General features: G+C 37.5%; 1 protein-coding gene across 42 annotated transcripts in view; it reads right to left on the bottom strand.

Annotated features, from left to right (window-relative positions):
* The window catches only part of SLMAP (sarcolemma associated protein), a 148,300-nt gene that overhangs the window by 5,572 nt on the left and 116,958 nt on the right, over nucleotides 1-25,770 (bottom strand). For 24 of the 42 annotated variants that reach the window (XM_021069017.1, XM_021069014.1, XM_021069025.1 and 21 more), the window contains 8 exons: nucleotides 23,498-23,578; nucleotides 23,172-23,231; nucleotides 13,793-13,915; nucleotides 12,663-12,737; nucleotides 9,953-10,273; nucleotides 9,009-9,126; nucleotides 4,517-4,688; nucleotides 466-600 (listed from right to left, as the gene is read on the bottom strand). In XM_021069017.1, coding sequence (XP_020924676.1) covers nucleotides 466-600; nucleotides 4,517-4,688; nucleotides 9,009-9,126; nucleotides 9,953-10,273; nucleotides 12,663-12,737; nucleotides 13,793-13,915; nucleotides 23,172-23,231; nucleotides 23,498-23,578 — 1,085 coding nt within the window. The remainder of the gene's footprint in view (nucleotides 1-465; nucleotides 601-4,516; nucleotides 4,689-9,008; nucleotides 9,127-9,952; nucleotides 10,274-12,662; nucleotides 12,738-13,792; nucleotides 13,916-23,171; nucleotides 23,232-23,497; nucleotides 23,579-25,770) is intronic. The other 18 variants (XM_021069039.1, XM_021069036.1, XM_021069051.1 and 15 more) reach the window with 1 other exon arrangement.

Genomic DNA, 25,770 nt, shown 5'->3' with positions numbered 1-25,770 from the left:
ATTAGTATAAAATGAATATCATAATTAAGTTTCTATTTTTTGATACAGCCAAATGCTAAGGAGTCGACATGTATTACTCCTTCTTCAGTGGGTCCCCAGTGGGATAGTGCTTCTTTTCCCAGCAGGGGGAAAAACAAGAGCTAGATGATGGCTTAGAGATAGAACTTTAGGTTCATCTGGGAGAAGCTGACAGTTCTTAGGTAAACTATTTTCTTGCAAACAAGGCTCTTCCTCCAAGTATTCCTTAGGTTCTTCTAGGGGTACAGGTTAAAGGCGCAAATTCTTACTCAAAAATTTGTCAGCACACTGATTCCATCATGGAATTTTGTGATAAAAGGCCTAGTTCATGTAGACTACAGGTCTTAGTTGTCAAATCAGTAATAAAGTCCTCTGGGGAAAAAAAATCAATTTCAGGGCTCTCACCTGCCTCTCAATCAAAGCTAAGCCAAGTTTGCAAAGACTTACATTATTTCCTTTCTCTCGGAGCAGCTTCAGGTTGTCTTTACATTGTTTGAGCTCATCTGTGATTGATTGTTTTTCCTGCTCAGTCATTTCAAACTTCAACTTCAGTTCTGAGAGTACAGTCTGTGTCTTTTCATACTAAAGGCAAAGAAAAAAGAGTGTGCAGACTCAACTTAAAATGGGTATGAAGTTATGCTTCTAGTCAGGCTTATATACCAGACCCTATTTAGTCACCTGCAATACCATAGTAAAGCCTTTCTTTTATAAGGAGAATAAGAATCATTTGCACTAGTAAGTCTTTAATGTTAAGTTGATTCTATGTAAGAATTTTCTGGCTCTGGTGTTAAAAAAATAAGAAAAGTCACTGCTGTGTCATCTGTTTCTAATGTAAGGGGTCACTTTTTCCACTAAGTGAGTTAGAGGAGAAAAGTAAAATTCTAACATGAGCAACAGAAAATCAAGTGAAGAAAAATTCCATAGCCCAATTAAATGGCAAGCTTTTAGGACCTCTGAGTTTATAGCCTGGCAAGTCATGTTCAGACAAGCTATTTGAGTCTTGAAGTAAAAAGTGTTAGCTCTCATTAAGCTTTCCTCTACCCAGCATCACTGGGTATTAAAGTGTCCTAGATAAGGAATTTCTAGGAAAAGGAAGCAAAGAAAGATATTGAAGGTACCAATCACTAGGAATAAGGACATTTCTCTTTACTTAAAATATATAAGCATCAATTAAAAATTAATTTAAAAAAATCTGTTTCCAATGGACATTTTCCAATAGCAAAACATGACATTTCCTGCTCTGGAAAACAGTTCACTGAATCTAATTTGACTTTCAGACAGACTATCCCTTGAACACAGGTGAGAGCAATATGAAATGCAGTATGGTTTGCCCCTACTTTAAATGCCCCAGAAACTAGAAATTTTAGATTGGTTCCATTTTCAGATATTTCATATACAAACAAGCTGGGCTCTCAAAGAGCAAAGACTGTTCTGCTGCTGGCTATGCCTTTGTCTTGGCCTCTATTGCCTCACTCTGCCATATCTGAAGGTTTTAGAAGGAAAGACAAGGGATGAGTATAATAATAATAATAATAATAATAATAATAATAATAATAATACCACAGGTCTGGCATATTAGAAAGATTTCTCCTCTTCTCTAAATATAGCCATCTATGCTAGAAAGTCCCCAGTTCTTTTCTGCCTATATCCTAGAAATTTCTCAATAAAGGACACAATTTACATGGTGCTTTTGAACAATGCAAACACCTCTGAGTAATTAATCAGGCACTCATCATTATGCATTCTAAAGACAAATATTAAGGATGCAAATGCATAAAAGTGTCAGTCAGAAGTGATGGGGGCAGAGGTTTAGGGTCAGCAGTGAGTTTACCAGAAAGTGAGAGGAAAGACACGAGTACAGAGAGGGAGGTAAAAATATGAAAGGAACTCCCTGCTACCTAACAACGTTCCCAGAACAAGTCTGGGTATTATGCCAGAGAATGAACTAAGGAGTAAGATTCATGGACTTCTTGACAGCTTTTTTTGTGGGGTCTGTGGACTTCCTTCCAGAAGGCAGAAGTTTACCGGCAGGCTGCCAAAGCAAATTCAGTGTACCTAGACTAGTCTCTGCACTAAGTCTCTGAGAACATAATCAATTCTCAATGATCTGATTCTTAACAGTGACTAATAAAGAATAAGTGAAAAGTACTTTTCTGACCAAATTTTTCCCTTACTTTCCTTTACCACCCTTCTTACATCCAGTCTGCCCTTTACACCAAAGCACTTAATCATTTCTCTGTTCCAGGAGTTGTAGAGCAGAATGACAGGAAGGCAGCTCAGTCAAGAAGATCCTGCTGTTTACCTTCAGCTAGTGAGTAGGGTGGGAAGGACTCTGGCCCCAGGGCAAGATGGTGAAGCCAAACAACTTTCCCCGAAGTCAACCTTTGCAGGGTGGCGTTGTGCGCTCTATGTTTTGCGAATTCTTAAATTACAGACATTCTGACTAAATCAAATATATAGATGCTTTCTAAAGTCAAATATAAAGAGGGTATACCATTATTTTTCTCTTAATAGTGAGGATTAAACTTTACTTTTCTCATGCTCTTTTTCTTTGTTAAATGCTCAAATAAAAGCTGCCACATATATAAAATTTAATTGTCTGAACAAAGGTCACCTTCACAGCCTTAGTTTCACACCTCCCTTGGATATCATTCTGCTCCATCTTGCTTTCTAACACAGAGGTGAGAAATGAGCTCAGTTTTGATGAGTGGGGAAGTACCACACAATATTACCCAACACCTTTGGTTTTTCTTCATAAAAATAATCATATCGGGGCTTGCTTAGTTTGTAATATTTTAACCTGTGACAGTGCTGAAGATACATAATCATGATACTGTGCACATTAAGTATGATTACATGAGAGAAAGGAGAAAAGGGGAAAATGTTGAAAGGAAATATATGTGCATTACTAAAAGGTGGTAATTCATTTATAGTGGATTACACAGATACTAAGAATCTCATTAAGAACATTTTAGTTACAGACTAGTATCCAGTAGCTGACATCAGGACAAACGGAAAGAGAAGCAATTTTACATTACAAAGGAGCATGATGGCTACACATCATTTCACAATGGAAAACACTGAACAAGAAAATAGAAAAGAAACATATTGACAAGATCAGACATATTTTTAAATATGCTGCATTTAATGCAAACCAAAGGCTATCAACAATTTAGATGCTGTGACAACATGCCACTGCCATTTGTGGAAACAGTTAAAGCATTTTGCACTGATTGCTCAGTGACCAAAAACAGGCAAACAAATAATGCAACAAAACGGCTAATGCATTCGGAGTAACATACAACAGAATTATCTTCCAACCACAGCATTCTTCCCAGATTTTGAAAGAATTATGGCCTGTGGACTGGAAGGACACAAAGTGCTTACAGTATTAAATACTAGGATATTTACTTTGGCACAAAATTTGTGTTCTAACCAAATAAAATGAGATTTCTCCCCAAACACATATCTTTTAGCAAGAAGATAAAAACAAACATATTACAAAATCAATATGCACATGTAAATAAAAAACGTTACAGTTTTTTTTTTTCTTTAGGAACAAACATGAAGACAGAAGAACAATAATCATTTCCAAGTTCAGGACACTACAAGGAAAGAAAAGTTCAAAGGAAAACTGCAATGATTAAACAGATCTTCTAAAAACAATTTTGGGAAATTTTGTCACTAAAGACAAAGAACTGTCTTCAACTTCTTTCGGTTTTTAAGGAATCTTTCATTTAAGAGGGTCTATAACTGGGGTGAACCCTGCAGGAGAGATCAAAATCATTAGCCTTCTCCATACCCTAAGCTGGCCAGAAGTCAATGCAGGGAGGAGTATAAGGTTAGTAGGATGGATCGAAGCTCTTACCGCCCCATTATCAAATTCAAGGCTTTGCTTAGGAAAAGGCTGGGTGGGTCTCTGCTTCAAAGTCAACCCTTACAATTTTTAACATAATTTTTTTAAAGCCATTAAAGTCAAGGTTTTAATAAGCAAAATGACATGAAAAGTGAGCATGCCTATTTGTGAAGAAGAGGAAAAGGGACAGGGGAAAGAAAGTAAAAAATGTGTTTGGCTGGCTGGGTACGAGGTGAATTTTCTCATAAGCAACTTTTTAGGCCAGTTTCAACTGAGGGGTTTAGATAGCACTATGATGTGGCTCCAGCTTGCGTTCCAAAAGTACTCTAAATTAAATATGATACTGACTTTGAAAGATAAATAATGAACTGAGTGATCTGGTATAAAGGACTTCTCATACAGGTGAACTGTATTTGGCAGAGAAAAAATTTTAATGTAATTTTGTATATTTGTATTTTTGAGATCAAACCTTACTGATGAGTTCTCTATATATGGACCATGATACATAGTTAGAAATCAGGAAGAGATGTTCCCAGTATCAACTTTGTGACTTTCCCTTTATTTCTAACTCGCATGAATATCTGATTTGCTTTTGGCTTTAAGTCCAACCATAATTGGGCTCATAACGTCTTTTCGCTTTACCTCTTTCTGTACATCCTTTGCTTGGTTTTCAGCCTTACTGAGAAGAGTTTTTAAATCAGCTGAATCCCGAAGATGCTGTTCTTTCAAGGATCCCACTTGATTCTCAAGCTCTTTCCTAGTCATCTGCAGGATGCTGAGATCACTGGTAAGCTCTAAACTCTGTTTCTGAGAACTGCAACATAAATATTGAGAGTTATTCGTGTAGAAACTAGACATAGCAGGAAGTCCAATTTCTCATACATTTCACTAGAAGGGATAGGGTGGATTTCAGAGGACGAAAGACAAGTGTAAAAAGGAATGATATTTTCTTCTTTCTGACCATGCCTGCGGCATGTGGGAGTTCCCAGGCCAGGGATCAAACCTGCGCCACATCAGTGACAACACTGGATCCTTAACTGCTAGGCCACCAGGGAACTGTGAATGATATTTTCAATAAGTAAAAAGCACTGAAACACTAAAACGATACAAGTTTAAAACTGCATCCTATTTTGGATAATCAAATACATACAAAGGTGAAGCAGAAGGTGATTAATTACATATTTTATCTTACAGTATATTTACTGTATCATAAAAGATTCAGTGTAAGCCTTCTAAATGAAAAGAAGGCACATATTCCAACTATTTTCTTTAAATATTTGACAAATAGGATGAGGGATAGAAACTTAAAGCTTAAGAGCCACTTCCAACTTTAATAAAGATAAACCTACTCAAGTGAGAAGACATCAAACCGGGGGGACAGTGCGGGACAAAGAACCAGGAGGCTGGGTTCTAGACCCTAGCTCTGCCATTATTTAGTTGTGAGATGTTGAGCAAGTCGCCTAACTGGTCACATTTCATTCTCTGAGTAAGCATTTCCTGAGCTCTTAGATCTGTCCTAGATACCATTTTGCAGGCACAAATAACACAAGGAGAGTCTTAGTGATCTCCACTGTCAAACAGTAAGTTTGAACCCAAGCTGTTTTCCATGTTTTTTTTTTTCTTTTTTTGTCTTTTTGCTATTTTCTTGGGCCACTCCTGTGGCATATGGAGGTTCCCAGGCTAGGGGTTGAATCGGAGCTGTAGCCACCAGCCTACGCCAGAGCCACAGCAAAGCGGGATCCGAGCCACGTCTGCAACCTACACCACAGCTCACGGCAACGCCGGATCCTTACCCCACTGAGCAAGGGCACTGATCAAACCCGCAACCTCTTGGTTCCTTGTCAGATTCATTAACCACTGAGCCACGACGGGGACTCCTGTTTTTTTTTTTTTTTTTTCTCCTTCTTGTTGTTGTTTTGGCCACGCCCTCGGCATGTGGAAGTTTCTTGACCAGGGATCAAAGTCGAACCACAGCAGTGACAACACTGATTCTTAACCCACTGTGCCACAAAGGAACTCCTTTTTCCAGCTTAAACTCTATGATTACTTTTACAACTTGATGTAAAAAAAAAAAATTGATTTACACTCTAGGAAAACAGCTTGAGAGGCATGAACACAAATTCTTTGTTCACTTCCTTCTAAATATTAGACAATAAAGAACAAAAGACCTGTATAGTGTAGCTACATTGAAGAATTTGGCTCCCATCTAGATGGCAGTTTTACACTCTTAGGATGGATCATAAGACTCAGTCTCAGTATTGTAACCAAAGTACTATAGCGTATAACTCCCATGCTGACTGGATGCTAGGCAGATCCTAGGGTGTGAGTGTAATGTCAGGACAGTATGGCTAGGCACTAAATGGCATGTAAGACCCCTGTAAAGGAAGACTAGCTTCTTAATACTACTTATATTCTGGGGGTGCTCCACAAATAAATTTAGAGAACTATTAAGCCAGAAAAGTTTAAAAAACAGAATTAATATGTCTTAAATAGTCATGTGAATTTAGATAGATAACTTGATCAATGTTTTGTATATTTCACCTTTCTGGTGCCTAATATTTTTAAACCATATGACTTAAATTCATAAGGAGTATTTTACAAACTAAACAAAACTTGAATTAAAAAAATAACATTTAACAATCGCCAGATTCCAATTAATCATATCTCAAAATTAAGGGATCAAGTCTGAACCCCTAAAATATCAAAAATTTCAAAAAAGAATAATTTAAGAGGAGTCCCCTGGTGGCAGAGTGGGTTAAGGACCTGATGTTGTCACTACTGTGGCTTGGGTTTGATCTGTAGCCTGGGAACTTCTACATGCCGCCGTAGAGGTGGTCACAAAAAAAAAAAAAAAAAAAAAAAAGTAAGATAATACTGGTAATCAAATATCAGTATTTCTGGCTTGATAGAATACAAAACTAAATGGCTCCAAATGAATTCCAAATATGAAGAACTTGAGAACATACATGTGTATGTGTATGCCTGTGTGAGCACATTTATTTATTTACTTATTTATTTATGTTTCAGGTCTTTATTTTGTCCTATTCATATTCTGAAATTGCTTTAAACATGCATTTGTCTTATTCTCTATTATTAATTAACATTCAAAAGTAATGCACATAGAACAGACTATGGAAAGACAGGACATTGTAAGAGAAAAAAATGCCTGAAAAATACTGATATTGAGCACATATGGTATAATAAGGAGTTTTAGAGAATAAGTCAGCACACCTTGTTCCTTCAACTGGTTCTTGATTTTTTTTTTTTTTTTTTTTTTTTTGTCTTTTTGCTATTTCTTTGGGCCGCTCCCGTGGCATATGGAGGTTCCCAGCCTAGGGGTCCAATCGGAGCTGTAGCCACCAGCCTACGCCAGAGCCACAGCAACACGGGATCCAAGCCACATGTGCGATCTACACCGCAGCTCACAACAACGCCAGATTGTTAACCCACTGAGCAAGGGCAGGGACCGAACCCGCAACCTCATGGTTCCTAGTCGGGTTCGTTAACCACTGCGCCATGACGGGAACTCCAGGTTCTTGATTTTTTAAATATATAACTAATATTACAGTTGTCCCTGTTTTTATGAGATAATGAGATTACTATTTTCTGATAACTCATGTTGATAAGTCTAGTCCTTTTTTTCCCTAAAGCTTGTTTCCTATGGGAACTGACCTTGATCACTGAGTTTTTGCTAACCTTAATGCTCTTTAGGAGTATAAACACAAAGCTAACAAGAGAGCAATGACCCCATTTTTGGTGTACTGTGGGAGGGGAGATGAATTAATCAAGAATAGCTTCAATAATTGGAGTTCCCGTAGTGGTGCAGCAGAAACAAATCCGACTAGGAACCATGAGGTTGCGGGTTCAAGCCCTGGCCTCACTCAGTAGGTTAAGGATCCAGGGTTGCCATGAGCTGTAGTGTAGGTCGCAGACACGGCTCAGATCCAGCGTTGCTATGGCTGTGTTGTAGGCTGGCAGTACTAGCTCCATTTAGATCCCTAGCCTGGGAACCTCCATATGCTGTGGGTGCAGCTCTAACAAGCAAAGCAAAAAAAGAAAAAACGAAAAAAAAAAAAAAGAATAAAAAAAATAGCTTCAATAATAAACATATACTACTTTCATATTCTGGATTAGAATGTAAATAGAGCTTAAATTAAAAAACATGTAATGGATCAAATTTTTAAGGAAGAAATAAATTTTAAACTATACAACAAATGCTGATGAAAAATAGGACTCTATTGAATTTGGTGCAATAAATCTACTGCATTCATTGGTTTGCCTTAAGGTACTGGATATTGGAAATATTTAACTGGTTTTAAAGAATTTTTGATCTTATACATTATCACTCTTTATATAACTGTTTGAAATTCCAAAAAAAAAACCACCCCAAAACCAAAAACAAACAAAAAATTCCAAGGCTGAATTTTATCTTTCAATAGTATCAATTCTTTATCACAGCTATCTTCTTCTTCTTTTTTGTCTTTTTAGAGCAATACCCATGGCATATGGAGGTTCCCAGGCTAGGTAGAGGTCTAATCGGAGCTATAGCTGCTGACCTACACCACAGCCACAGAAATGCCAGATCCCAGATCCGAGCCTCGTCTGCTACCTACACCACAGTTCACGGCAACACTGGATCCTTAACCCACTAAGCAAGACCAGGGATCGAACCCGCAACCTCATGGTTCCTAGTTGGATACATTTCCATTGCACCATGACGGAAACTCCTATTACAGCTATCTTCTGATCACCCTCATAAACAGAAGGGATCATTCACAAGAAACAAAGACAAACTTAGTTTTTGCAATTTATTATTATTTAGTTTAAAGGGCAAGTTCAGTCACTAAATATAGATCTTTGCTGTTTGTCTGTTTAGGGCTTTAGGGTGGAAGAAGGGGCATTTAATGAATCTGTATTCCATGAGTACACCAAAAGGAAAGGATGTAGGATGATGGTGGTGGCAGAAAAAAATGCTGATGTAGTCATTTAACATAGTTAACCTGCCAAATAGCCAAAAATAGCCTGGCTAAATATTTTGTTCCAAAAACCTATTTAAGTATCAAAATTAAATTTAATTTAGATGAAAATTTAAGATAAAGAAATATTCTGAAACTAAAAAAGAGTTCTTGCATACTTGTGCAATTCTTTTTCTTGCCGCTGTAGTTCTGATGATAGCAAAACATTTTCCTTTCTTAGAGAACGGCATTCGGTTTCCAATACATTCCATTCCTTTCTCAACTTCTCTAGTTCACCTAAAGTAGTCCCAAAACACATCTGTTAATATAGGAACATAACTACTTTTTTCCCCCTTAATGTATATTTTATATGACCATTTTTCAATTCCTGTTACTTTGCAGTTATACCTCAGAGAAATTCCCAACACCTTGAACCTCAGTAATATTTTTTTCCCCACTTCACTTTGTAAAAAAAATTTTTATTGGAGTATAGTTGACTTACAATGTTGTGTCAGTTTCAGCGTACAGCAAAGTCAATCAGTTAATACATATATCTATAGTTTCTCAGATTCTTTTCTCATATAGGTTATTACAGAATATTGAGTATATTTTCTTCTTCTGTACTAGTAGGTCCTTGTTAGTTATCTATTCTATACATAGTAGTGTATATATATTAATCTCAAACTCCTAATTTATCCTTCCTTGTCACGTTTCCTCTTTGGTAACCGTAAGTTTGATTTTGAAATCTGTGAGTCTGCTTCTATTTTGTAAAAAAGTTCTTTTGTATCATTTTTTATTAGATTCCACATATAAACGATATCTATATGATATCTGCCTTTCTCTTTCTTCACTTAGTATGATTATCTCTAGGTCCATCCACCCACTTCACTTTTATAAGACAAATAATTTTTAATAGTATTTAGGTAAAAGGTATAATTAGAAAAATTTTCAATTTATTGTAGAGCTCATACACCTGAGGAATGTTTCTAGCCCCAATACAAAAACACTGCTTTATACAACCAATTGTTATCAAAGAGAAAATTAGCCTGAATGGTTATTTTGTATAAGATATAAAGTTATCATTGTCAAGAGTTAAGAGTTTTAGGTAAAATACATTTCTCACCTCGTAGCCTAGTTGCTTCTTCTCTCTGTTGGTCCTCACATTGCTGACATCGAAGCTGAAAACTATTCTGCAGACTCGTGATCTCTTTCTCATATTCAGATGCTGCTTTCCGCCACCGCTCAAGCTCAGCTCGCACCTTCTTAAGCTCTTCTTGTAAAGAAGCAATGTCAGTGTCCCGCTCAGAGGCAGCCTTTTTTGCTGCTTGGTGAAGGAGTAAAATCTCATCTCGGGCACTAAGCAACTCATCTCGAGTGCTTGTAATTTCACTGTCCTTCTCCTCCCGGAGATTCTCAATATTGATGTGTAACCTCTGCAGTTGGGCTACAAAAGTATATTTCCCTGTCATTTTCTTAGTCCATAGCAATTAGGAATAAAAAAACAGCCCATATGGGATTGTAGTTATTACACAGCCCAGGCTATCAGAGCTGTTTGTTGCTTTTGATTAAACTGTATAAACAATTCATGTTTAATGCAGAAAATGTCAAAATACAGAAATACAAAGAGAAGGAAAAAAACACACAAAATGATCTTTATTTTTCCCACACAGAGAATATTGCTTCTAACATTTGGTACTTACTCTCCTAGATTTTTTCTATGCATTTATACACAGATAAAAACAAAAATAAGGAAGGACTGTAATGTATACATAGTGTTCTAATTCCTGTTTGTGATAAATACTTTTTGGTAACCAAAAACTAGTTATACTCTAACTTTTTTGACTAATTCTTTATTTTAAACATTTTAAACTGTTCTGTTTTAAATTTCTACAGACAATACTCCTTATAATGCAACTGTGATTTTTTTTTTCCCTCGGGGTGAATTCCTAGACATCGAATTGCTTGGTCAGATGGTACGCATTAGAAAAACCTTTGATGGTCTTGATTCCATTTTCTATTCAAATGTCAACTCCTTAAAGAAGCCTTTTCTGATAGCTTATCTAGAAATAGCCCTGTCATTTTCTTTTTTTTTTTTTTTTTGGTTGTTGTTGTTGTTGTTGCTATTTATTGGGCCGCTCCCGCGGCATATGTAAGTTCCCAGGCTAGGGGTTGAATCGGAGCTGTAGCCACCGGCCTACGCCAGAGCCATAGCAACGCGGGATCCAAGCCGCGTCTGCAACCTACACCACAGCTCACGGCAACGCCGGACCCTTAACCCACTGAGCAAGGGCAGGGACCGAACCCACAACCTCATGGTTCCTAGTCGGATTCGTTAACCACTGCGCCACGACGGGAACTCCAGCCCCGTCATTTTCTAACTCTTTACTCTGTCCTTACTGAACGTCACATTGTATATTTATTTGCTTTTCCTTTTCCACTAGATTGTGCATCTCATGCATGCTATCCTCAATACTAGAAGAGTAAATCATCAAGAACTATTCGTTGAGTTAATGAATTAATAACATTAATGAATACTGCCTAATCAAGAAAATTATAGGCAGAAAATTAATTAGGGGGATTTAAGACTAGAAGAGGAGGGGGTTGCCTCATAAACATTAAGGAAAATATTAGACCTTTTAAGTTTGTAGGAAGCATTAAGAGCTTACAGGTTAAAAATCTGAAAAGACACAATGGCCCAGGGATAACATGACTGTGGATAAAACCCTGAAATATAGATGCTGGCACTAGGGGGCACTCACTGATGCCTGCGTAAGACAGCTTTAAGACAAAGGGGAAGCACAATGTCATAGAACCTTTAGAGATAACTGCCCATACACAGTAGATGATGGAAACATAGATTAGAACTAGATTTATATAAACTAATGGATAATGGCATTAAACTATAATAAGAGGGTAAAGAGCTTTCCTATCTCAGAAATTCTTGTTTGACCAGAATACAATTAAAAACAATTAAATAACTTAAATGGCCTGCTCAAAAATAAGAAAAGAAAGACTTTTTTCTATGGGATGTTTTAGGGTAAATATCATAGGCCTCACATAATGACTTCCCATTTTTTCTTAATGGAGATTACCTATCTATTTAATTTCTTCTTATCCTACCTCTCAAACTAAAAATTTTAAATTACATTGGTTTCTTCTGTGACCATGAAGGCAAATTAATTTTACTTTACGAATTTTACAACATCATGGGAAAGACCTCTCCCAGAGTATCTCACAATTAGAGCCTCAAAGTATGAGGAACTCCAGTTTGAAGAAAACCCTTGACATGTAGGGAGGGGTCTTTCAGGTCATTTCTGTAATTACCCTATGACAGCCCACACAAAGAGACAGCAAAATGGTGGTTATGAAGAGCAGCCTTTACCAATGAAGGCAGTCAGGGACCATTGTTCTGTTCCATGTGATAAATTAATTTTTGTTGCAATGCAAGTGTGTTTATGAGCATTAGAAATAATGCTACCAACGGGCTAAGTGCAGATGCACAGAGCTACTCAAACTGACTGCCTGTCTGAAGGCCTCCTCTATAGTAAGTCACTATATAACCCAAAAATGACACTCTTACCAAATCTGTACCTTCACCCCTGTTCTTTCCACCCAAGTGTCCACTACTGGGAATACTAGGGAATCTTCCCTTTAAAAAAAAAAAAAAAAAAAAAAAAAAGCCCACCAAGAACCCAGTTATAGTCTCAGATTCTAGGGAAGATTCAAAGCCAGGAAAAAATGGGAACACTTTGCATTCTTTATTTCCATTCCTTTTGAATCATTACAAACAAACAAACAATAATAATCCCAAATAGCCTCAGAATGTTCCATACCTTGAAGAACCTGTATTTGTTTATTGGATTCCTCAACTTGATTTCGGTAGGCTTTTCTTTCTTCTTCCAAAAGAGCTAAAAATAAAGCACAGTATATCTAATTTTGTGATTTAATTAAAGTATTCAGAATTGAGCAGCTGGAAGTTTCTAAGCAATTCTCTTCTAAAGCTCATTGAAAGAAACAAAGGTTAGGCAGTAAGTATTATCAGTATTAGCAGTTAGATAGTTTAAAGATTTTAGGAGCATAAAACAGTAGTAAGTCATAAATGTATTCAACTGAGTAGTAGAGTTTTCTAGACCTTGTATCACCAAGATAATATGTGCTATTCTCTGCTTGAGAAGCATTTTTGACAGTTGTTAATCAGCATTTTGAGCTTACATTTGAAAAACAGACCTAAATTCTCATGTTCACTGCCAAGCACATAGTAAGTACTTACTGCCAGGAAGCTCACAGATCCCCATGGGATGTGAATCTTCCTCCTGGTCAGAAAAGCCTTTTTAGAGAACCCGAGGACTCCTTGCAGCATTAACTTTCTCCTCATTCTAAGACTTTGTAAGCTACTAATTGACTGCAACTAGGCAGTTACTGTGAACAATACAGAAATGTAAGCTCTAGGGAATAGCACAGCATCTAACTGGCCTATGGCACTATAAATAAGCGAGCCTCTAGAAAAGAAAGTGGTTGGGACATCAGAAGATTCTATACCTTAACCTTGCCTGGTTCTTCCTACTTACTGAAGTATACACTATAAAATCACAGGGAATATAAATCTCCCTTGTCTTATATTGAGTAGTTAATATCAGATATAACTAAAACTTAGAAGTTTATATATGTTATTTTCTTTCCTTTTGTTGTCCTTAATATATAATTAACCATTAAGATCTTTTCACTGGCATGAGTCTTTCATGATCTTCACAAAAGAGTAGAGCAACTGTAACTCTCCCCACTTTACTGATCTGAAGCATAAGGTTAACCTCAGAGAGGTTAAGTAATGTCCCAAGATCACATATCTAATAAAGTTGTGGATTTGGATCAAGAGACCATGCCTCTGGACTTCATGTTTGGGGCCATTCAATTATATCTTATTGCTTCCACATTCCCTTAAGAATCAAAGTAATCTTGATCTCACCTTGAAGTTCAAAGCATTTTTGTTTACTTGCTCTAGCTAGTTCCTGGGCTTCAATCAATTCCTTGCGAAGATGCTGAATTTCTTGTTTTGCCTCAATTTCTGACTGAGCACCCTGCAAGTCATCTGACAAAAATATGTTTATTTTAAAAGCAAGAGTTAGTATCACACTAAAATCTCTACAACCAAAGATTAGCAATCTCTTTCATGTTTAGACATGCATAGTTAACAACAAAGCACAACTAAGTTTAATACAATTTAGAAGTAAATTATATTAAGCATTTTAGTCTTTTTTCCCCAGAGAAAAAATACAGTTAAATACATTATTAGTAATTCATGTCAGTGGCACTATAAAATATATATTAATATATATTAAATTATATGTTTTCACTTATATAAGACTAATATGCAAGGCCTGAAATTTAAGGCATAATGTTTTGTTTTGTTTTTTTGTCTTTTTGCCTTTTCTAGGGCTGTTCCCGTGGCATATGGGTCCAATCGGAGCTGTAGCCACTGGCCTACGCCAGAGTCACAGCAACGCAGGATCCAAGCCGCATTGCGACCCACACCACAGCTCACAGCAACGCCAGATCCTTAACCTACTGAGCAAGGGCAGGGACTGAACCCGCAACCTTATTGTTCCTAGTTGGATTTGTTAACCACTGTGCCACAATAGGAACTCCTGTTTTGTTTTATTTTGATGGCCACACCTGTGGCATATGGAAGTTCCCCAGTGAGGGATTGAATCTGAGCTGCAGCTGTGACAAAGCTGGATCCTTAACCCACTATGCCAGGCTGGGGATTGAACCCACGCCTCAAGAGTGATCTGAACTGCTGCAGTCAGATTCTTAACCCACCGTGTCACAGCGGGAACTCTAATATGGGCCTAATGTTATACTTCTTTATCAATTTTGAAATTTTTTGATAACAAGTCAGAAAATTTTCACTTGGAGCTTAACTGGAAATGGAAAAACAAATTTTTCTTCAAAAAAAATTTTTAGCATGATTTCCCTAGTTGTAGAATATAAAATAAAAACTAACCAAAAGCTCCACTGTGCTCACTCTGTCATCACTGTTTCTTCAACATTACATGAATAACAAATAAATATTTGCTAAATTATTAAATTATCTAACCTAAGTGATTTAATCAAAATAAAACCAAGCCAGCATTACATCTCAAATATGACCTCTCCCCTAATCTCTTTTCTCTCTAGTCACTCTACTCATCTTTCATTATATTAAAACTTTCTGCTACTTAACATTGTTAAAATAAATATATCATCAGGTAGGCCATGCTCTTCTAGTCCATTCTACTTGACTAACTATTACTTTGGTTTATAGACAGCTCAGGTATAAAACTGCAATCCATCAAAAAAGAGCTAAGAATAACATTTCACAATGCAATCACAGTATGTCTTAGATGTTATAAACATGTTTTCATTCTTATATCTCACGTTCCCTGTCAAAGAATTCTGACTCTGGGTTCATCTGTTTTAGTCAATCTATCAATTGTTCCTTGAAACAGTCTTGGTAAGGGTGAAGCATGGAAAGAGACAGAGAGAGAGAGAGACAGACAGACAGACAGACAGAGAGACACACACACATATTTTCCAGCGACAGAAGTACTGTCACAGTAAGCACAAAACTTTTCTTTCAACACCACACACTGCAGTCTGCAATGGGCTGAGCTCTGGATTTGTCTTTATGTAGGACAATGTCCTTAATTTTTAAAAGTATTAAAGCAGGAAGTACTATGATGCCTTTATCTTATTTTCCAAGTTGCTTGGCAAAAAAATCTACATAAAATCTTCCAGTAGATATTTCCCTACGTATATGTTAGGTTGGTTTTAACCTTAGCATTTGTAACAATTTGGGCTAAGTAATTCTTTGTTTTGGGACTGACCTGTGGATTGTGGTGTGTTTAGTAGGTTCACAGGTTTCTACTTGCTAGATGCCGATAGTACTTACTCAGTTTTAACAACCAAAAATGTTGTTATATTATGTAAAACTGCCCCATGGTGAGAACTATTGTTCCATGTTAATAATCTGATAAACAAGAGAAAACAAATCTCTACATAGGCTTCTTTTCCACAGAAGCACTGGCTCGTAATTATGTAACTACTTTCTGTATAGTCTAAAAATGATTTTAAGAATAAATATATTGTGGATAAAGGGAGCCAGTTCACTACTAGAGAAGAGAATTAAAGATATGGAAATAGGGAAGCCAGAATTAATTCTGTGGTATAAGGTATATATTAGAGGATGAACTCTAATAGATTTGAATGTATAAAAAATATAGATACAGAAATAAATATAGATACGTGAGGCTGGGTATGTACATACATGTATACATACATTTCTTTCTTTCTTTCTTTTTTTTTTTTTTTACATTTCTTTAACTTTTTCTTTTGGTCTTTTTTTGTCTTTTTAGGGCCGCACCTGTGGCATATGGAGGTTCCCAGGCTAGGGGTTTAATCGGAGCTATAGCTGCTGGCCTATACCACAGCCACAGCAACACCAGATCCGAGCTGCATCTGCAACTTACACCACAGCTCACGGCAACGCAACGTCGGATCCTTAACGCACTGAGTGAGGCCAGGGATCAAACCCCAACCTCATGGTTCCTAGTTGGATTCATTTCCGCTGTGCCACGATGGGAACTCTATACATTTCTTTCTTAACTTCGTTCACTAAGTGGGTATAAAATCAATAAGCACACCATATACTTAGATCTTGGTTTCTAAATATCATTCTCCATTTAAAAAACTAGAACTCTGTGGAGAAATGGCTGATTTCATGGCTAAAGCCAGGAGAGTACAAGATGAATGTAGAACATCCTTTTGTGTCACAAAGTAAGAAAGGGCTCAAAGAATGAGTGGGTCATGTCAAAAAGACATACAGGGGAGTTCCCATTGTGGTGCGGTGGTTAAAGAATCCGACTAGGAACCATGAGGTTGCGGGTTCGTTCCCTGGCCTCGCTCAGTGGGTTAATGATCTGGCGTTGCCGCGAGCTGTGGTGTAGGTTGCAGACGCAGCTCGGATCCCGCGTTGCTATGGCTCTGGCGTAGGCCGGTGGCTACAGCTCTGATTGGACCCCTAGCCTGGGAACCTCCATATGCCTCGGGAGCGGCCCAAGAAATGGCAAAAAGACAAAATAAAAAAATAAGTAAATAAATGGGAAGAAAAAAAAAAAACAAACAAAAAAACAAAACAAGCAAAAAAAGACATACACGGCTCCCACTGTTCAAACATGGGACAATTGGAGCAGGAAATCAAAAAGGGACTTTTTGTATCAATCTACTTCAGACGCTTGGGAAGAGTCTCATGATGAGTACTGGTGGAAAGGGTTTAGACGAAGGTAAATGAATGCCTTACTGAGCTAAATAAATAAACACCCATTTTATTTAAGTGTGCAAGTCAAAAGGAAATAAATGTTTTTTAGGAACTATGATGAGGTGAAAAAATTAATAGAATCTGTTTTCCCTTTCACACAAATGGTGTCTTTAGAAGTGCCTCATGTATAGTCTAGGCCAGGGACCAGCTTTTCTCAGAGGAAGGCTAACTTCTATAAAGATGTCTTTACCACACAAGACTCACTGAAGAGCCAGCCCCAGCACACAGAATACATGATACCCTAAACACAATTTTGTGCTACCATTTCTTCAGAAGTATGTCTGGAGATTTAACTTAAATTCTGACCAAATGGGAGTGAGATACTCTAAACTACTTGGTTTAGGGCCAAATCAAAATATTTCTTCCTAAATTCTATTTTGCACATGCATGTCTGTTGAAGACTGGTATAGTCATAAAATCTGTTATGTCATCAAGTGACAGAAGTGATCTGGCAGAGGCAGCTAGCCAGATGGGTGCCATTCTCTCTACTACTACCCCCTCCTTTGGAAAGTCTGGTAGTTTAGTTGCAGGCTTGGTTGATGAGAACCTTCACAATGGAGGAAAACCACTTTCTTGTTGTATGTGCAGTCACATGACATAGTCCTAGGTGGCAGCCTATGAATTTAACTTTGGCAGTAGCCTCTTACTGTCAATTCTCAGCCCTTTGCCATTACATCTGACCAGCTGGGTTCCTTCTTGACAACTGGATCTTGAGTTGGCTCCTTTGTTCTTTCCACTGTTCTCTTTCTCTATCAACACTTCCTGCTATCACAGTCTATTCCTTTGCAGAGAATTCCTAGTTATTACCCTCTTTCTGACCAAGTCTTATCTTTCTCCACATCTGCCCCACAGAGACTGTGCTGCACTACACTTTTCAGCTGAGAGATGTTATTCCTACTTTTTTTGGCTGCACCCATGGCACGTGGAAATTTTCAGGCCAGAGAATAAATCCTCACCAGCATTGTAACCTGCGCCACAGCTATGGCAACGTGGGATCCTTAATCTGCTGTGTCACAAGGGAACTTCCTGTTATTTCAACTTTAAACAGTATTCCTATTTGTAAACGTTGGTATGATTTTAAAGAAATGCATGGGCGTTCCTGTCATGGCACAGTGGAAACGAATCCAACTAGGAACCATGAGGTTGCGGGTTCGATCCCTGGCCTCACTCAGTGGGTTAAGGATCCGGCGTTGCTGTGAGCTGTGGTGTAGGTCAGATGCGGCTCAGATCTGGCATTGCTGTGGCTGTGGTGTAGTCTGGCAATTGTAGCTCCAATTAGACCCCTAGCCTGGGAACCTCCATATGCCGTAGGTGTGGCCCAAAAAGACAAAAAAAAAGACAAAAAAAAAAAAAAAGAAAAGAAATGTATGGCTCCCCTTTTCCTCTTGGTGTTCTCTAGATGATCTTTAACCAGCTTATTTGGGAAGCCCATCCTAACTAATGCTCCACTCCATCCCTGCCCCTGGCCAGAAAAACAGCTATGCTCTCCAAAGTTTCCATCAGACCCATTTATACTTATTACACTAGCAACATGTCTCCTTCCTCCTTAAGAATGTAGCTTCCTCATGGGTCTTATCTTTGCAACTCTTGGGTCAATAAATGTCACAAATAAATGAAAATGACTTTCTAGTCCTAGTTTCTGGTCTTACACTTACAATTGCGTTGCTAGTTCCTTAGGTGACAATACAAAACTAGGACACCTTTGCACATGAAACAAAAAACTTCTAATAACTATTTGGAGACAGTGGGTTTAATACAATGGTTTCAGGCAAATCAGAACCTACCGAAAACCTTCCTGTTCAGCAAGTGCCAGACTAAAAACATCACATTGTAGAGTTCCCTGGTGGCCTAGTGGGTTGAGGATCCGGTGCTGTCACTTGCTGTGGCTCAGGTTGCTGCTGTGGCACAGGTTCAATCCTTGGCTGGGGAACTTCCATATGCCGTAAGCACAGCCCCCTGCCCCCCCCAAAAAAAAAGAAAAAAAGAAAAACCCTGAAAACAAAAAACATCAAATTGTTTTTCTACCACATCATTTAGACTATGTCTCTAGTTCTTTATACATTCTGTAAGTTGCAGTTGGATCGAGAATCTCGACCAGATTCAGTTTCTGGTCAGAGATTAAGTCATATGTGGTGTACACATTTCCAGGGTCATCTCAAATGATACTTCTTCCATGAAGTGCCTTCCTTCCCCATCTTCTAAGATAAACAAAAAGAAACAAATATAAAACGTGGACATTCTTTCCTTTTTCTTGAACTCCTAATGGCAACAACCACCAAAAAATAGCTTATCATGTTTCTTCTATCACCAATTTGATTAGAAACTCCTCACACCCCAAGGACAGTCTTATCAGACTTTGAAACCACTGGCGTCTCTGGCACAGTTCCCTAAATAGAGCAAACTTGCATTTAGATATTTCTTAGACTAAATTCCAGTTTTCTTTTTTTTTAAGAAATGATTTCAAGCATATACAATAAACTTGTGGATCAAGCCACAGCTTTATTTCCCTTGCAAAGTGGCACAGGAGTTCCTTGGTGGCCTAGTTGTTAAAGACCCAGTGTTGTGTTGTCACTGCTATGGCGCAGGGGTTTGATCCCTGGCCTGGGAATTTTTGTGTGCCATAGGCACAGCCAAAAAAAAAAAAAAAAAAAAAAAAAGTGCCATACATTGGTTGAAAATAATTGCTATTTCAGGAAAAATTACTACTGCTAACATCATTTCATCATGGTAAATGTTCAATCTACTTTATTTTCCTAATCCTAGATGACTAACATGAAGGGTAGCACATCATACTTCTAAATAAAGACTAATTTTTTTTTTTTTAAAAGGAAACTTCCGCCGTGGCTCAGTGGGTTAAAAATCCAACTGTAGCGGCTCAGGTTGCTGAGGAGGGACAGGTTTAATCCTGAGCCTGGTACAGTGGGTTAAAAAAGATCCAGTGTAGGTTGCAGCTCCAGCTAGGGTTCAGTCATTGGCCTGGGAACTTCCATATGCTGTAGGTACAGACATAAAAACAAACAAACAAAAGTTGGCAATCATATAGAAATGTAAGCAAAGTTTTGGGGTTCTGTTTTTGTCATGTTAACTAAAAGCAAGGTTAGAGAAACTAACCCATTTTCACCAAGAGCACCCCAAGCAATTACTAGTAGCATTTGTATACCCACCCTTCCTCCACACACACTTTGTGTTTTCTGATCTCTTTCTCTCCCACAACTTCCCCTTTTGTAACCTTTTCTTTGAGTCTGATTCCCCAGCCTACATCATGGGCACTTTTACAGATATAAGTTAGGCTCTCCTGGTTGTACTCAAGGATTAAAAAAAAAAATTTGTCTTGACATCTGGCAAACAAACAAATAAATACATTATTAACTGGAAAAGATCCACAACCAACAACAGCTTTTCCTTAAAAGATAAGGTAGGAAATTATTTTTTAATCCCACAATCTTATTCAATTAATGAAAAGTTAACCTTTAATGGTATCTGCTTTTGTCAATCACCATCACCATCATTATTACTAGTATCTTCATTATGGGGTTTAACATGTTATGTTCCCAACACAATAGTAAGTGATCTATTTGCATTGATTCATTTAATCCTCACAATAATCCTATGAAGTCTCTTTTCCTCAAACTAATAACAACAATAACAAACCCAGAAGCACAGAGGGGTTAAGCAATTTGCCCAAGGAATTTATTACAAATAAAAGGCAGATCTGGGATTGAATCCAGAGCTCTTTCACTCTTAGCTTCTTGGCTAAAGTGTGTCACTTTCCTAATGCTCTTATGATTTTATAAATTTGATGTAAGAGGTCTATTATTAAGTTATTCAACTAATATCTGAGTTTTACCAAACATCTGGCATCGTGGTAGGCAAGGATAAAAATAAAATCTAAAGCAGACTGACACATAAGAAAATGACAAAAGCACTCTAATAGTTGAATATAATTAACACAATCATAAACACTACTTATAAATCAATCTGGATTTGGCTGCTGAAAAGATTTCGTGAAGGAGTTCCATTGTGGCTCAGTGGTAACAAACCCAACTAGTACCCACGAGGATGATCGTTGAATCCCTGGCCTTGCTCAGGGGGTTAGGATGTGGTGTAGGTCGCACATGTGGCTTGGATCCTGCGTTGCTGTGGCTGTGGTGTAAGACGGAAGCTGCAGCTCCAATTCAAACCCTAGCCTGGGAACTTCCATTATGCCCTGGGTGCTATCTTAAAAAAATAAAAAAAATAAAAAAAAAAAAAAGATTTTGTGGCGATTTCTATAGGAAAAAGCCGTAAGAGCAGCTACTTTTTAAATTACAGATGTTCATTACTCATTAATCTTCCCTCTTGTTTCTCTATGTTTTCATAAAGTCCCAAGGTTCTGAAATTTTTTCAGTATCATTAACAGCATTTTATATATTAATAGTATTACATTTCTGAGAAGAATCAGAAATGCTCCAAGACGAAATTTCTGGACTGTACAAACATTAACTTATCTTTATTATTAAAACACTAGAAAAAAACATGTCTCATCCACACCAAAGTCCACCTGAGAAGAGTGCAGATCAGTAAGAGTACTGGGTACAAACTATGGTCATACTTAAAATAGGTTGGCAAGGAGTTCACATTGTGGCTCAGTGGGTTAAGAACCCGACATAGTGTCTGTGAGGATGTGGGTTCGATCCCTGGCGCTGCTCAGTGGGTTAAGCATTCCGCATTGCCGCAAGCTATAGCGTAAGCCACAGATGTGGTTGGGATCTGGCATTGCCACGGCTGTGGCATAGGCCCCAGCTGCAGCTCCAATTCAACCCCTAGCCTGGGAACTGCCATATGCCGCAGGTGCGGCCCTAAAAAGGAAAAAAAATATATTAAAAAAAAATAGGTTGGCAATTGGTTGCCTGGGTCAGTAATGTGCAGGGTTTCCCTTGGTAAGGAAATCCAATCAAAGGTGGCTCAAAGAGCCATGTGAGCTTCAGAAGGCAGGGGGAAGAAAAGAGAACGCCATGATGCACAGACAAAGGAACTCTAAAAGAATCTGTGTAATCTTTTGTTAACCACCTCCAATCTCAATCATTATATAACTAGGACAGCAGCAAGGCCATGCAGCGTGAAACTACGGCTTCCCTATGTAATCCAAAACTTAAGAGTCTGGGTTGGGAGATCCCTGAACAGCCCAGCTAAAAGTAAAGACATTTCTATACAAAGAAACCTCCAAAGGCTGCTCTTACTGCTGATTTCAGAGAGTTGCCTGGTACTGGTCCACTGTTACCAAAATGCTTAAACTACTTAGCTGAATTTATATGTGAACTTTTCTTGTGTACAATAAGGTAATTATAAAAGAGACCAAATGCTGATAATCACAAGTTCATCAATAAGCCATGTCAAGGCATTAATGCTAATTTAGTTCCTACCCTTTTCATTCTAAACAAGTAAATATCAAGAAATAAATGTACTTCTTAGTGAGAAATTAGACAAGTGAAAGAGTTTATTATATGCACTGCTCATCTTAATCTCAGTCAAAATTTCCAGAAGAGACCTAAGAATTTGGAGATATTATTAGAGGATGAGGTGCACCAGAAAATGAAGAAATTTACAACTGCTACCGTATAATAACAGAGCAAAGAACAGGTGGTTCTTTCAGGAAAGTTAATATTTTTATCTCTTTCTAATTTACACTAAAAGTGGTAATAAGTTTCTATCAGAGACATCAAGGTAAACAGAAAAAAAAACACAGCTGCATTTCATATTCTATCAGTTATTGCTTTGCCCTTCATATAACTTTGATTGATACAGATTATTTTACAATTTAAATGTTTTTCTTTAAAGCATTGGCACCAACATTAACATTTTAAATTTTAGTTTCTGCCACTTTAGAGCACCTATCTTAATCTTTTAACTAAAACTTAAAACTTCATATAATACATGGAATTGATTTTGTGGCAAAGAGTGAATCTGATGCCCTGATTTAAAGTGTCATAAAAACATGTTAATAAAGTACCTTTTAATAGGGACACTTTAGCAAGGGGTTCATTTAGATCTTGCTCATCCATTTGGGCGTCTATAAGGAGGGGAGAAAAGATAATTATGAACAGTAAGCTCTGTATCAACGAGTTTTCACTATCAAAATAAAAAAGTGAAATTTATACAGCTATAATATTTGGAACATTGAAAGTACTTTAAAAATTTATCCAAGATTCAAGGAAGTGATTTCCTTTCTACTCCAAACACAAACTGACATCTCCACCCACACTAACCTTTGTATTTAAACTGCTTCATAGGTAACAAAAATATCTGCAAATTTATAAACATCTGGTTAAAACTCACCCGTAGTGTCGTCACTACTTTTCTCCTTGCTTGGACTCAAAGTATCTGATAAATCAGATTCCTTTGCTCTTGCCTGGTTTTCTAATTAGGAAAAAGATAAAAGCAGAATCTCATTACAATTGAAATCGCTTATATCAATAAAAGTGCTTTAGGCTGTGTGTGCTCTAAATCTACTGCTATGCAAAATACTTTTAAAATTAACTGAGGTCACTGAATCTCTTACTTCTTTACCATTCCAGTCCAAAATGGAATGATGGTTGTTACATGAAGCTCACATAAAATTATAATGTGGATCATGACTCCTGTGCAGAGGGGTGGGGCTTTTGTTCAAGACTGTCCACTGGCCAACTGGGAACAAAAATGAAGCAAGCTATGCTAAAGTACTCAGACAACTGCAACAAATACTGTAAAATGGCCAGGACAATGTGGGCATTGTATGAAAACAATGAAAGGAAATGATTCTATTATATAAAAACACCAGTTAGGTTGCCTTAGTAATATTCACATTCATAATAAAAACTCTTTTAAAATTCACCATTATTTTCTATCAAAGTAACATTTAAAACAAGAAAATTAACAGCCATTTATATCTAAAGAAAATACAACTGTACCTGAACCACAAGAGAAAACCTCAAAATAAAGTTTTGAAGTTATTTATTTGTAAATGGTGTGCCGCCTGATCCGATGAAGATATCCTAAGCCTGACTTTCAATGAACTGCTCTCAAAAATCCTAAATACAAGGCTAACAATTTATTAAAGATGACTGGCAGTTAATTAGAGTCAGGCCGTAAATCCTCATCTGCAATGGTACATCTGTATATACTATGCCATGCATTAAGACAGCACTTAAAGAGATGGTCACTCCTCTGGCCATTGTCCTCTAGCATCTCCCCATTCTCCTTAAGACCTTGGCCATCACAAGGCCTCAGCCAAGCTTTATACCTTGGAGTTTAGCCATAACCTGGCCCTGCATTACTTCTCTCATGAGCTCTGCTTCAGTCTGGTCAGCCTCTTTACAGCTCTGAGGCATTCCAGCTCATCATGGCCTGCAACTCTTTGCTTGAGTTACTATTTCCCTGAATTCAAGGACATTCTCTCTACTTAGCCTATTCATTCTGTAAGATACTGTCTAAGTCCTATTACCTCTAAGGAAGTCTTCATTTCTCCAGCATTTTGCTCCTTACTATATCTTCTTGGGACTTTTTTTTTGCAATTAATCATGTTTTATTTTATATCATTCTCTGTGTGTACATATATCTAGTTTCCTTAGTGAGATTATAAATGCACTAAGCGTATGATTATTTTTATAATGTTATGAACCTGACTATGCTGTTTGTGGTAATCCATATCAAAAATTAAATGTGCATATCCACTTCTTGTACTTTTCCTAAGGAAATAATAAGGCAATATATAGTATAGCATATATACATAAGGATGGTCAAGATATATTTACTACTATTAAGTAAAAATAAAGTCTGTTAAACTGTATGACTTCCGTTTAGATTGAAAATAGCTACACATCTCGCTATGATTTTTTTTTTTAAGGGCTGACCTGCGGCCTGTGAAAGTTCCTAGGCTAGGGATCGAATCGGAGCTGCAACTGCTGGCCAGAGCCACAGCAACGCCAGATCCAAGCTGCATCTGTGACCTACACCACAGCTCACGGCAATTCCAGATCCTTAACCCACTGAGTGGGGCTAAGGATTGAACCTGCGTTCTCATGGATGCTAGTCAGGTTCATTACTGCTAAGCTACAATGGGAACTCCTAGCTATGAATTTTTTACTGTATACCTTTATTCAAATCTAGAAGGATCCTACAATAGATATGCCAATTACCATTTCTGGAAGTAGGGGTACACATTTATTTTCTAACTTCACAGAGTTAAACATTGAAAAATTAGAGTGAACATACACTGTTTTCATAATCAACTAAATCAAGAGATATTTGCCATTTTGAAAGTAATCAGAAACATGTGTAAATCATCACTGTCAAAACATTTGATACAACATTAAAATATAACTTATTACTGTTATTCCATATAAGAATACCCTAGAATTTGTGGCTTAACTTGTGAAATGAGTGATGAACACAAGAAGCCTTTTGCTTCTTTTCTCACTGCCATTTCTAGTCTAAGGCCAACTGCTCAGAGACAGGGAGCTTAGATTAGAACTGAAGTCACTGACCACTGAGACCCATGGGAATCTAATTTGTGACCTCTGGTGCACTCATAGTGTGTTACAGTCTGACAGTTCTGAATGTACTAGTTTTGA

Source organism: Sus scrofa, chromosome 13 (genome assembly GCF_000003025.6).
Source record: "Sus scrofa isolate TJ Tabasco breed Duroc chromosome 13, Sscrofa11.1, whole genome shotgun sequence".
NCBI classification, from domain to species: Eukaryota; Metazoa; Chordata; class Mammalia; order Artiodactyla; family Suidae; genus Sus; species Sus scrofa.
This window is presented reverse-complemented; position numbering and strand designations above follow the sequence as displayed.